Genomic DNA, 12,500 nt, shown 5'->3' with positions numbered 1-12,500 from the left:
ATGCTTTGAATTTCCAGGAAAAACGGAATTTGGTTTGGAAGTTGGGAAACTGTTAGTTTGAATGTCCAGGATGAGTGGAATGTGTTGGTGTTGGAATGCTGTCAATAGCTTGAAAAATGTGGGAATTGTGCAACTTGGAAAAATGTCCCGTTCATTTCAATGGGAACTTCCTGGAAATTTTTGGGAAAAACATGATTTTTTAAAAAATGATTAGGAGCAAATGAGCTGAATTGGTTGGTGTTGGAACCGTTTAAATCGGTCAAGAAATGTTGAAGTAGTAGCAGTTTTTTAATTGAAAAATGGTATTATGGAATTTCTGGAAAACCGGGAAATTTTCAAGTTTTTAAACTGACTTGTTTTTTTTGTCCTGACGAAGAGGAATGTTTTGACAGTGGAACGCTTGAAATGGGTTGAAAAATGCAGAGGTGTACTTATAACAAACCTATAGCCAAATGTTACTATTTATAGTCGCGACAACAAAATCCTTCACTGCCTTCGACTGCATTGAAGGCAGCAGCAGTTGTTTTTAAAGGCAGGGGGAGAGAGGAAGAGGGCGAGTAAATGCAGCCAAACACACTTGGAAAAACTGCTGACTCACACAAATGTGTGTCAATTTCCCAATATGTTGACAAAGCACCGCTCATAGTTAGCAACACAAGCAATGTGTCTACACACAACATCATCTACACAACATACTTGATATGACACAACTGTCACTCAACACCATGTAGAGTAACTACACAACATACTTGATATGACACAACTGTCACTCAACACCATGTAGAGTAACTACACAACATACTTGATATGACACAACTGTCACTCAACATCATGTAGAGTGTTGCGTTTGGACCAGTTGTTCCTCCCAGGGAATTCAAGTTGCTGGTCGCTCCCAAGTTCTTTGTGACACGTACAGCTGAGTAGAAGAACCACCAGAGACAGAATAGGTATTTTGTCATTTATTTCCAAAGCTTTGGAAATAGAATGAGACCAGTCCAGCATAGAACATTCAATCGCGCAGCTAAGATGGTCTGATCTAAAATATGGAAACCTTCTCTTCTATAAAGTGTCTCTCCCTCCCACCCTCGTTGTCTTGTCTCTCTTTCCAGCCCAAACACATGCCCATTGTCCTCCTCAGCTGGACACAGGAACAGATAAGGAAAAGCAGTATCTGTCCTCCTTACATTCCTAAAGTGAAGGTTAGCACACAGTACTTGCAGACAATTAAAAGATAACAAATAAAGAACACTAGCTGTTTTGTACTATGACTAATGGTTTAAAAGAAGTAACACACAAATATGGATATATCTAATTATCTGCCTCCGTCAAGAGTAACTACACAACATCCTTGATATGACACAACTGTCACTCAACATCATGTAGAGTAACTACACAACATACTTGATATGACACAACTGTCACTCAACACCATGTAGAGTAACTACACAACATACTTGATATGACACAACTGTCACTCAACATCATGTAGAGTAACTACACAACATACTTGATATGACACAACTGTCACTCAACATCATGTAGAGTAACTACACAACATACTTGATATGACACAACTGTCACTCAACATCATGTAGAGTAACTACACAACATACTTGATGTGACACAACTGTCACTCAACACCATGTAGAGTAACTACACAACATACTTGATATGACACAACTGTCACTCAACATCATGTAGAGTAACTACACAACATACTTGATATGACACGACTATCACTCATATCATGTAGAGTAACTACACAACATACTTGATATGACACAACTGTCACTCAACATCATGTAGAGTAACTACACAACATACTTGATATGACACAACTGTCACTCAACATCATGTAGAGTAACTACACAACATACTTGATATGACACGACTATCACTCATATCATGTAGAGTAACTACACAACATACTTGATATGACACAACTGTCACTCAACATCATGTAGAGTAACTACACAACATACTTGATATGACACAACTGTCACTCAACATCATGTAGAGTAACTACACAACATACTTGATATGACACAACTGTCACTCAACATCATGTAGAGTAACTACACAACATACTTGATATGACACAACTGTCACTCAACATCATGTAGAGTAACTACACAACATACTTGATATGACACAACTGTCACTCAACATCATGTAGAGTAACTACACAACATACTTGATATGACACAACTGTCACTAAACATCATGTAGAGTAACTACACAACATACTTGATATGACACAACTGTCACTCAACACCATGTAGAGTAACTACACAACATACTTGATATGACACAATTGTCACTCAACATCATGTAGAGTAACTACACAACATACTTGATATGACACAACTGTCACTCAACATCATGTAGAGTAACTACACAACATACTTGATATGACACAACTGTCACTCAACATCATGTAGAGTAACTACACAACATACTTGATATGACACAACTGTCACTCAACATCATGTAGAGTAACTACACAACATACTTGATATGACACAACTGTCACTCAACATCATGTAGAGTAACTACACAACATACTTGATATGACACAACTGTCACTCAACATCATGTAGAGTAACTACACAACATACTTGATATGACACAACTGTCACTCAACATCATGTAGAGTAACTACACAACATACTTGATATGACACGACTATCACTCATATCATGTAGAGTAACTACACAACATACTTGATATGACACAACTGTCACTCAACATCATGTAGAGTAACTACACAACATACTTGATATGACACAACTGTCACTCAACATCATGTAGAGTGTTGCGTTTGGACCAGTTGTTCCTCCCAGGGAATTCAAGTTGCTGGTCGCTCCCAAGTTCTTTGTGACACGTACAGCTGAGTAGAAGAACCACCAGAGACAGAATAGGTATTTTGTCATTTATTTCCAAAGCTTTGGAAATAGAATGAGACCAGTCCAGCATAGAACATTCAATCGCGCAGCTAAGATGGTCTGATCTAAAATATGGAAACCTTCTCTTCTATAAAGTGTCTCTCCCTCCCACCCTCATTGTCTTGTCTCTCTTTCCAGCCCAAACACATGCCCATTGTCCTCCTCAGCTGGACACAGGAACAGATAAGGAAAAGCAGTATCTGTCCTCCTTACATTCCTAAAGTGAAGGTTAGCACACAGTACTTGCAGACAATTAAAAGATAACAAATAAAGAACACTAGCTGTTTTGTACTATGACTAATGGTTTAAAAGAAGTAACACACAAATATGGATATATCTAATTATCTGCCTCCGTCAAGAGTAACTACACAACATACTTGATATGACACAACTGTCACTCAACACCATGTAGAGTAACTACACAACATACTTGATATGACACAACTGTCACTCATATCATGTAGAGTAACTACACAACATACTTGATATGACACAACTGTCACTCAACATCATGTAGAGTAACTACACAACATACTTGATATGACACAACTGTCACTCAACATCATGTAGAACAACTACACAACATACTTGATATGATAGCAAACAATAGTGTCAACAACAACTACACACTAAGACAAGTGTGACATCACACTTGAGTACTTAAAGAGTCATCAGTGGAAGCAAGTTGAAGGACAAATGCTCAACATAAATAAAACAATCTTTTTGTGTAATGAATGACTATTGTTGCGTCGGAGCAGTTCTTCCTCCAAGGGAATCAAAGTTACTGGTCAATCCCAAGTTCTTTAGATGACATGTGCTGAGTAAGAAGGACCACCAGGACAGAATAGGAATATTATCAAGTTTTACTGAAATTTCATGAGAACAACCTAGACCAATACATTCATACCGACTTCCTAAGTTGTCGTGACCCTCAAACTGAAAAGCCCACTTCTTACACAGAAAGAAAACCCAGAAAGGAACACAGCCTCATTGTTCCACTAAAGATAAGACAAAAGGGAGTATTCCATCTCCGACAGTGCAAACCTTCAAGGACACACACGTGGTTTACTTGCGGACGTAAGATAAGAAATATAAGAGTACAAATGGAAAAACACTAGCTGTTTCAAATATGACTATGAATAGAAAGAAACAACTCTTAAATATATATATATACACATATATATGCACAATATTGATCTTTTTGTGTTGTTGTTGTTGTGTGTTTGTCTCTCACAACAACACACGGACTCTCCAAGGACACAACATCAATCGTTTCTCACAATTAGGATGATGAAGAGTAAGAAAGACTAATGGGCCAGGATGACCTTGGCCATGAAGGATGCCCTTGGACGTCCTTGTCCTCCCTGGTGGACAAGAGAAGTTGAGTTGTGCTCTAAAAAGAAGACTTGTGGAAGGATCACAGCATATCATAGCAAGTCCTGCACACCTCTAGTGGCTGTGAGGTCAACTACTTTCTAGGTCACTTCCCAAATGTGTTGCTGAGAGAATGTGAGAATTGTGCGGCGAGAGCGTTGCTGTGAGAATGTTGCAGCAAGAGTATTGCTGTGAGAATGTTGCGGCAAGAGAATTTCTGTGAGAATGAGGCAGCAAGAGTGCTGCTGTGAGTATGTTGCAGCAAGAGTTTTGCTGTGAGAATGTTGCGGCGAGAGCGTTGCTCTGAGAATGTTGCAGCAAGAGTGTTGCTGTGAGAATATTGCGGCGAGGGCGTTTCTGTTAGAACATTGCAGCAAGAGTGTTGCTGTGACAATGTTGTGGCGAGAGCGCTGCTGTGAGAATGTTGCAGCAAGAGCGTTTCTGTGAGAATGTTGTGGCAAGAGTGTTGCTGTGAGAATGTTGCGGCGAGAGCGTTGCTGTGAGATCGTTGCTGTGTGATCGTTGCAGCATAAGCGTTTATGTGAGAATGTTAAGGTGAGAGTGTTGCTGTAAGAATGTTGCGGCGAGAGCGTTGCTGTAAAAAAAATGTTGCGGCAAGAGTGTTGCTGCAAAAATGTTGCGGCAAGTGCGTTGCTATAAAAAAAATTTTTGCGGCAAGAGCGATGCTGTGTAAATGTTGCAGCGGGAGCTGTGCTGTGAGAATGTTGCGGCGAGACCGTTGCTGTGAAAATGTTGCAGCGAGAGTGTTGCTTTTAAAAAATGTTGCGGCGAGAGTGATGCTGTGAAAATGTTGCACCGAGAGCGTTGCTGTGAGAGTTTGTGGCGAGAACATTGCTGTAAAAAAATGTTGTAGCGAGAGCGTTGCTGCGAAAATGTTGCGGCGAGAGTGTTGCTGCGAGAGTTTTCCGGCGAGAGCGTTGCTGTGAGAATGTTGCACCGAGAGATTTACTGTGAGAATGTTGCGGCGAGATTGTTGCTTTGAGAATGTTGCATCGAGAGTGTTGCTGTAAAAAAAAATGTTGCGGCAAGAGCGTTACTGTAAAAAAATGTTGCGGCAAGAGTGTTGCTGTAAAAAATGTTGCAGCAAAAGTGTTGCTGTGAAAGTTTTACGGCAAAAGCATTGCTGTGAGAATGTTGCGGCAAGAGCGTTGCTGTAAAAAAATGTTGCGGCAAGAGCATTGCTGTGAAAATGTTCTGGCGAGAACGTTTCTGTAAAACACATTGGGCGAGACTGCTGCTGTAAATTTTTTCTAAGGGAACATTTTGGTGTTCAGCCTGAGAAACTCCATTGTCCACCTTGTGTGTGTGTGTGTGTGTGTGTGTGTGTGTGTGTGTGTGTGTGTGTGTGTGTGTGTGTGTGTGTGTGTGTGTGTGTGTGTGTGTGTGTGTGTGTGTGTGTGACAGCAGAGTTCCCTTCCCCTTGTGGATGACAGATGGGTCGGAGTGCTGCACTAATGTGAGTCCAAATAAGGTCCACATTGTGATCCTAGTCCAAACAAATAAGGTCCACAATGTGATCCTAGACCAGACAAATATGGTCCACAATGTGATACTAGACCAGACAAATAAGGTCCACAATGTGATACTAGACCAGACAAATGAAGTCCACAATGTGATCCTAGTCCAGACAAATAAGGTCCACAATGTGATCCTAGACCAGACAAATAAGGTCCACAATGTGATCCTAGACCAGACAAATAAGGTCCACATGTGATCCTAGTCCAGACAAGATTTTCAGCATGAAGGTGTTTAGTATGCACCATCCTCAGGATTAATGATCTTTGTTGGAGTCACGTGACCTTGAGCAGCTATAAGAAGCTCCGACAACTCCAACAAACAAAGTCAAAAAATGAAGGCATAAATAGAAATGTACATTACATTTAAAAAATTAAATAAAATTTGCATTTTTGTAATGGGTCTTCAAAAACAGTCCTCTTATAAAAATGATCTTTGACTCACTGTTTTTGCAGTAGTTCCACAAGAACAGCCACGCATTCTTGTCACATAAAGGATCTTTGTGTAATGTTTTTCAGTAGAATCCCGAGCAACCAGCAGATTATCTCTTTATTATAGAGGATCTTTGATTCAGGCTTTTTTATTGTTGTTGCCGTTTTCTTGGGAGTCTACTGAAAAATGCTACTCAAAGATCCTTTATGTGACAAGAGGCTGTTCTTGTGCAAAAACAGCATCCCTCCACAAGACAGGAGTGTTGTGTTGTTTTTGAGGACCATTTCAAGTCTTTGGAAGAGAAAAGTTGAGAGAAGTTAGTTGAAAAGCGACCATTGAAAGTAGAAGTATGTGTTGCAAAGAAGCGAGGTGGTGGTGGTGGTGGTGTTGCAGCGTGGTGGAGGATGGAAGGAGAGAGGAAATAGGAAGGAGGACTTAGGGGAGACGTTAAACGACTTTAACGAGACAATCAGAGTCACCATGCTGCTGTGTGCCTCCCTGCTCAAATCAAAATGACAAACAACAAACAAGCTTCATTGGAATTTAATGAAGAAACTGAGCTTGTTAGCAGGAAGTGGGACCACTGAGAGAGACCATCTTACTGGCACATCACAACTTTACTTCCTTCTATGTTAGGTCTTGACCTGAGACTTCTTAGGAGACTTGGATCCACATCAAAGGTAGTTCTGATTGGAACTAGTTCACCTCACCTGGACCAGGTGTTGGAGACACCACGGAACCAGAAGAACTAGTCCACCTCACCCGGACCAGCTGTCGGAGGCACCTCAGAACCAGAAGAACTAGTCCACCTCACCCGGACCAGCTGTCGGAGGCACCTCAGAACCAGAAGAACTAGTCCACCTCACCCAGACCAGGTGTTGGAGGCACCGCAGAACCAAAAGAACTAGTCCACCTCACCTGGACCAGGTGTTGGAGACACCGCAGAACCAGAAGAACTAGTCCACCTCACCCGGACCAGGTGTTGGAGACACCACAGATCCAGAAGAACTAGTCCACCTCACCCGGACCAGGTGTTGGAGACACCGCAGAACCAGAAGAACTAGTCCACCTCACCTGGGCCAGGTGTCGGAGGCACCGCAGAACCAGAAGAACTAGTCCACCTCACCCGGACCAGGTGTCGGAGACACCGCAGAACCAGAAGAACCAGTTCACCTCACCCGGACCAGGTGTTGGAGACACCACAGAAACAGAATAACTAGTCCACCTCACCTGGACCAGGTGTTGGAGACACCACAGAACCAGAAGAACTAGTCCACCTCACCCAGGCCAGGTGTCGGAGGCACCGCAGAACCAGAAGAACTAGTCCACCTCACCCAGACCAGGTGTCGGAGGCACCGCAGAACCAGAAGAACTAGTCCACCTCACACGGACCAGGTGTCGGAGGCACCGCAGAACCAGAAGAACTAGTCCACCTCACCCGGACCAGGTGTCGGAGGCACCATATCAACCATCTCCAGCTCTGAGAACCTTAGGGAGTGTGACCATCTAATCTAAGTCTAAGACTAGATGTGACCAAACTAAATCTAAGACTAGATGTGACCAATCTAAGTCTAAGACTAGATGTGACCAATCTAAGTCTAAGACTAGATGTGACCAGTCTAAGTCTAAGACTAGATGTGACCGATCTAAGTCTAAGACTAGATGTGACCAAACTAAATCTAAGACTAGATGTGACCAATCTAAGTCTAAGACTAGATGTGACCAATCTAAGTCTAAGACTAGATGTGACCAATCTAAGTCTAACCCTAGATGTGACCAGTCTAAGTCTAACCCTAGATGTGACCAGTCTAAGTGTAAGACTAAATGTGACCAATCTAAGTCTAAGACTAGATGTGACCGATCTAAGTCTAAGACTAGATGTGACCAATCTAAGTCTAAGACTAGATGTGACCAATCTAAGTCTAAGACTAGATGTGACCAATCTAAGTCTAACCCTAGATGTGACCAGTCTAAGTCTAAGACTAGATGTGACCGATCTAAGTCTAAGACTAGATGTGACCGATCTAAGTCTAAGACTAGATGTGACCAATCTAAGTCTAAGACTAGATGTGACCAATCTACGTCTAAGACTAGATGTGACCAATCTAAGTCTAAGACTAGATGTGACCGATCTAAGTCTAAGACTAGATGTGACCAATCTAAGTCTAAGACTAGATGTGACCAATCTATGTCTAAGACTAGATGTGACCAATCTATGTCTAAGACTAGATGTGACCAATCTAAGTCTAAGACTACATGTGACCAATCTAAGTCTAAGACTAGATGTGACCAATCTAAGTCTAAGACTAGATGGGACCAATCTAAGTCTAAGACTAGATGTGACCAATCTAAGTCTAAGACTAGATGTGACCAATCTAAGTCTAAGACTAGATGTGACCAATCTAAGTCTAAGACTAGATGTGACCAATCTAAGTCTAAGACTAGATGTGACCAAACTAAGTCTAAGACTAGATGTGACCAATCTAAGTCTAAGACTAGATGTGACCAATCTAAGTCTAAGACTAGATGTGACCAATCTAAGTCTAAGACTAGATGTGACCAAACTAAGTCTAAAACTATATATGTTATATAGAGGATCTTTGACAAGCTTTTTTTACAGTTGCTGGATAAAAACAGCAGTGTTATCTTGTCATGTATAGGATCTTTGACTAATGTTTTAACAGTAGTTGCTGAAAAACATCAAAGCGGTTCTGCCATAAAGAGGATCTTTGAGTAGCTTTTTCTTTTTCTTTTTTACAGTTGGTGGTTAAAAACAGCAGCATAATCCTGCCATATAGAGGATCTTTGACTAATGTTTTAACAGTAGTTGCTGAAAAACAGCAAAGCGGTTCTGCCATAAAGAGGATCTTTGACTAGCTTTTTTTTTTTTTTTTTTTTTACAGTTGGTGGTTAAAAACAGCAGCATAATCCAGTCATATAGAGGATCTTTGACTAATGTTTTAACAGTAGTTGCTGAAAAAAAGCAGACTCATTCTGCCATAAAGAGGATCTTTGACGAGCTTCGTTTTTACAGTTGGTGGTTAAAAACAGCAGCATAATCATGCTACATAGAGGATCTTTGACCAGTGCTTTTAACAGTAGTCGCTGAAAAACAGCAGACCCATTCTGCCATAAAGAGGATCTTTGACTTGTTTTTATTTTTTTATTTTTTTTATTTTTTAAAGTTGGTGGTTAAAAACAGCAGCACAATCCTGTCATATAGAGGATCTTTGACTAATGTTTTACAGTACTTTCCTAAAAGTGATTCATCAAATATGACATATTTGTTGAGTTGTGTACTTTTCACAGTACTTGCTGTGCTACACTGCAGCAACATTGTGCAGTACTTGAAGTACAAAGTGTGTACTTGCTCGCACTGAACCTTCTCATCTCTGGCCTTCAACTTGCTCTTCATGCTCCCGCCCAAAAAGCACTTTCCACGGGAAGAGGCGTCCTTCGACACATTTTATTGTGGAGTACTTCCTGAGTGCTCTTACTCATAATTGTACTGCACTCCTGTTTGCAAACAACCTGTTTTCATGCTATGGACGTTTGGAGTCTTTTATCTGTAAAAAGTCTCGGACACAAAGAGATTCAAGTTTTTTTTTTTCTGCGAGATGTAGAGACGGCAGGCGACGTGCAATCTTTGAATTATAACAACCTAGTGCAACAGGGGAGTGCACAGGCAACATAAATGCATTGACAGTTTGTAACACTGACAAACATTCAAGCCTTCCTTGTGCTTCCTGTGCACTCCCCTGCTGCACTAGATTGTTATATTTAAAAGACTCTTACCTGCATGTTGCCTCCTGACGCCACAGCTCAACTTTTTCTTCCTTAATATGTTTGGAAAAATGATGAATTTTGCAATGATAAAAAGCAGAAGGTTAAATGTGGGGTCGAAAGTACTACTTTTTCAAGAATAATGTTTTCAAATGAAATGACATAAAAATCCAGTTTTATGAGGTAAAGCTGTAAAATGACAATATCAATATTTTAAGTCTTGCGATGTAGTAATAAAATAGTAAGAGGGATGTAAAAGTCAGATTTAAAGTTGTAATATGCAGAGTGCAAAGAAGTGTATTTTATTTGGCTAAAAAAAAAATCATTTTCACAAATAAATGATTGCATTTTTAAAAGATAAAGTTGTAATATCAATGGAAATAAAACTGCCATTTTACGGAGATAAAGTTGTAATATTAAAGTGAGCGTGCGGCTCACTCACTGGCTGTATTGACACTGCACGGCCACTGTGTTGGGCCTCATAGTGGCGCCATCTTCTGGATTGAAAAAGTCACTGCATTCCACATGCAAACTAAGGGAATAGTTTTCTGGAAGTGACACACACACACACACACACACACAACATATGAGAAGATGATGTGGCTGTTAAAAAGAGTGTGTTGTGCATGTCAGGTACACCAAGATGAAGACGGCCACCAACATCTACATCTTCAACCTGGCGCTGGCCGACGCCCTGGTCACCAGCACGCTGCCCTTCCAGAGCGTCAACTACCTGATGGGCACTTGGCCCTTTGGGGACGTGGTGTGCAAGATGGTGATGTCCATCGACTACTACAACATGTTCATCTCCATCTTCACGCTCACCACCATGAGCATCGACCGCTACGTGGCCGTCTGTCATCCCGTCAAGGCTCTGGACTTCAGGACGCCGCGCAACGCCAAGATCGTCAACGTCTGCAACTGGATCTTGTCGTCCGCCATCGGCCTGCCCGTCATCTTCTTGGCCTCCGCCCATGTCACGTGTACGTATACAGGATCTTTGACCGCCATTGTGGGGAGACCTCCTGTCACATACTCTATAAGATCTTTGACTAGCTGCAGAACATCTTCAAAAACAGCAACACATTCCTGTCATAGATTTAAAAAGATATTTGACTACACGTATTTGCAGAAAGTCCTCAAAAACAGCAGCACATTCCTGTCATATACTGCAGTAGAGGATCTTGGACTAGCTGCACAACATCCTCAAAAACAGCAGCACATTCCTGTCATATACTGTAGTAGAGGATCTTGGACTAGCTGCACAACATCCTCAAAAACAGCAGCACATTCCTGTCATATACTGTAGTAGAGGATCTTGGACTAGCTGCATAACATCCTCAAAAACAGCAGCACATTCCTGTCATATACTGCAGTAGAGGATCTTGGACTAGCTGCACAACATCCTCAAAAACAGCAGCACACTAAACTAGCACACCAAACTACCACACTAAACTAGCACACTAAACTATTACACTAAAGTACCACAGTAAACTAACACAGTAAACTAGCACACTAAACTGGCACACCTGACTAGCACACTAAAGTACCATACTAAACGACCACACTAAACTAGCACACTAAACTACCACACTAAACTACCACACTAAACTGGCACACTAAACTACCACACTAAACTACCACACTAAACTAGCACACTAAACTAGCACACCAAACTACCACACTAAACTAGCACACTAAACTATTACACTAAAGTACCACAGTAAACTAACACAGTAAACTAGCACACTAAACTGGCACACCTGACTAGCACACTAAAGTACCATACTAAACGACCACACTAAACTAGCACACTAAACTACCACACTAAACTGGCACCCTAAACTACCACACTAAACTACCACACTAAACTACCACACTAAACTAGCACACCAAACTACCACACTAAACTAGCACACTAAACTATTACACTAAAGTACCACAGTAAACTAACACAGTAAACTAGCACACTAAACTGGCACACCTGACTAGCACACTAAAGTACCATACTAAACGACCACACTAAACTAGCACACTAAACTACCACACTAAACTGGCACACTAAACTACCACACTAAACTACCACACTAAACTAGCACACCAAACTACCACACTAAACTAGCACACTAAACTATTACACTAAAGTACCACAGTAAACTAACACAGTAAACTAGCACACTAAACTGGCACACCTGACTAGCACACTAAAGTACCATACTAAACGACCACACTAAACTAGCACACTAAACTACCACACTAAACTACCACACTAAACTGGCACACTAAACTACCACACTAAACTACCACACTAAACTAGCACACTAAACTAGCACACCAAACTACCACACTAAACTAGCACACTAAACTATTACACTAAAGTACCACAGTAAACTAACACAGTAAACTAGCACACTAAACTGGCACACCTGA

General features: G+C 41.1%; 1 protein-coding gene across 1 annotated transcript in view; it reads left to right on the top strand.

Moving 5' to 3' along the window:
- The window catches only part of oprm1 (opioid receptor, mu 1), a 35,571-nt gene that overhangs the window by 8,428 nt on the left and 14,643 nt on the right, over window positions 1-12,500 (top strand). Inside the window, exon 2 of the mRNA XM_061968722.1 lies at window positions 10,704-11,053. Coding sequence (XP_061824706.1) covers window positions 10,704-11,053 — 350 coding nt within the window. The remainder of the gene's footprint in view (window positions 1-10,703; window positions 11,054-12,500) is intronic.

The sequence above is a fragment of the Nerophis lumbriciformis genome, linkage group LG02 (genome assembly GCF_033978685.3).
Source record: "Nerophis lumbriciformis linkage group LG02, RoL_Nlum_v2.1, whole genome shotgun sequence".
Taxonomy (NCBI): domain Eukaryota; kingdom Metazoa; phylum Chordata; class Actinopteri; order Syngnathiformes; family Syngnathidae; genus Nerophis; species Nerophis lumbriciformis.
Note: the sequence above shows the minus strand (reverse complement) of the source record. Positions and strands in the feature narration are given on the sequence as shown.